This window comes from Rhea americana, unplaced genomic scaffold, assembly GCF_003343005.1.
Source record: "Rhea americana isolate MKP2758 unplaced genomic scaffold, rheAme1 scaffold_52, whole genome shotgun sequence".
Lineage (NCBI taxonomy): Eukaryota > Metazoa > Chordata > Aves > Rheiformes > Rheidae > Rhea > Rhea americana.
The window spans coordinates 5,207,412-5,209,419 of record NW_028186668.1 but is presented as its reverse complement, the minus strand read 5'-3'; the positions used below and the strand labels follow the sequence as shown (position 1 = coordinate 5,209,419).

Below are 2,008 nucleotides of genomic sequence, written 5' to 3'. Positions count from 1 at the left end.
CGCCGCTCCTGCTGCCGGTGCCGGTGCCCGGCGCGGGCTCAGATATGTGTCAAGGGGACCGTGCCGTTCACCCCCGTGCTGGCGCTCTGGTAGTGCTGGGGCAGGGAGTGAAGCCGGCTCTGGGCGGCGGCGGCCGCCGGATCCCCTCCTTCCCCGGCCGGTAAGTACATACTGATCATCTCCCGCAGGTCCCCGGGGCACGGGGCCCGCGAGTGCGAGGTGACGGGCGGGCTCACGCTCGGCTCGGACTTCACCAGCGAGCCCAGGGCGCCCAGCGCCCCCGAGGAGGCGGCGGCGGCCGCCGCCGCTGCCGCCGCCGCCGCCGCCGAGTTCTGGTGGGGCTGGGAGCCGTAGGGCAGCGCGCCGTAGCCCGAGGGCGAGGCGCTCATGTAGCCCTGCGAGTTGGAGATGGGGCTGTACTGCAGGGCGCCCATGTCGTAGCGGTGCATGGGCTGCGGGTTGTGCGGGTGGTGAGGGTGGTGGGGGTGCGGGTGGTGCGGGTGCCCCCCGGTGCCCGGGTGCTGGCTGTAGGCGAGCTGCGCCTCCTGCATCATCGCCGCCGCCGCCGCCGCCGCCGCCACCGAGCCCGGGTAGGCGCCGTTGGCCCAGCCGTTCATGTGCGCGTAGCCGCCGCTCGCCGTGCCGCCGGGGCTCTCCAGCCGCTGCCCGACGCCGCCGGGGCTCACGCCGACGCCCATGCCCACGCCGACGCCGGCCGGGCCGCCCCCGGCCGAGCCGGCGCTGAGCAGCCCCCCGGCCAGCGAGTACTTGTCCTTCTTGAGCAGGGTCTTAGTCTTCCGCCGGGGCCGGTATTTATAATCCGGGTGCTCCTTCATGTGCAGCGCTCGCAGCCGCTTCGCCTCGTCGATGAACGGTCTCTTCTCGGCCTCGGACATGACTTTCCACTCGGCCCCCAGGCGCTTGCTGATCTCCGAGTTGTGCATTTTGGGGTTCTCCTGGGCCATCTTCCGCCGCTGGCCTCGCGACCACACCATGAAGGCGTTCATGGGTCTCTTGACCCGGTCCTGGTTCGCTTTGTTCCCCCCGCCGCCTCCGCCGCCGCCTCCCGCTCCGGTCTGCCCCGAGAGGTTCGTGGGGGCCTGGGCTCCACCGGGGGAGTGCAAGTCCGTTTCCATCATCATGCTGTACATTCAAGTAGCTTTTTTATTTCCCACCGGCACCAGGCGTGAAAAAATAATCAAACATAGAGGAGCCAAGGAGGAAGGGGAGCGAGGCAAAAAATGTTTGTATCTGTACAGATACAGATGTACCAAAAAAAAAAAAAAAAAAAAAAAGAGAGAGAGAGAGACACGACGAAAAACGCGACGAGAGCGATCGGCAACCCCGCAGGCGAAAACTTTCTCCCTTTTGCAAACCACTTTCAGGGATCGGTGGCGATCTGGATTCAAGCTGCTCAAACAGGTGCAAGGCAAACTTGCTGCTTCACTTTGCAAGGAGGGAGGAGTGTGCGGAGCACTCGGCAATGTCCTTCTCTCTCTCTCTCTCCCCGGCACACACGCGCATACCCCTCCTCTCTCGCTCTTATTCTTAACAGATCTATTTTTTTTGTTCTTTGCTAACTTCGAGAGAGAGAGAGAGGGAGGGAGGGAGCGTGTGTGACTTGCATCCGCTGATCACAGGTGAACGGAGCAGAAGAGAGAGGAAAACCCACCAACACGCCAAAAAAAAAAAGTATTTAAACGTTAACAAAAAAAATAAAAAAAAAGAGGGAGCGGGAGGCAGAAAAGAGGAGGGGAGGGGGATGGGGAGAGCAAACCAAACCAAAACAACAGCCGAGCCCCGGAGCCCGGGCGAAGTTGCACAGTAATTTGCTGGCGGTGGTCTCCCTCCCGCGGCCCGGGCGGGACGGGCGCGGGCGCGGGCGCGGGAGAGGAGGAGCCGTCGGGCGGCGCGGGGCGAGCGGCGCTGCAGCCATACAGGGCGCGCCGAGCCCGCCTTAAATCGCCTGGCGGCGGCCAATGGGCGCGCGCCGCCGGGCGGCGATTTG

At 64.6% G+C, this 2,008-nt stretch overlaps 1 protein-coding gene across 1 annotated transcript; it reads right to left on the bottom strand.

Annotated features, from left to right (window-relative positions):
• Nucleotides 1–38: 38 nt before the first annotated feature.
• On the bottom strand, nt 39–1,151 carry SOX1 (SRY-box transcription factor 1). Its single transcript, XM_085318115.1, has one exon. The coding sequence runs from the start codon at nt 1,149–1,151 to the stop codon at nt 39–41; it is 1,113 nt and encodes a 370-aa protein (XP_085174241.1).
• Nucleotides 1,152–2,008: the final 857 nt, after the last annotated feature.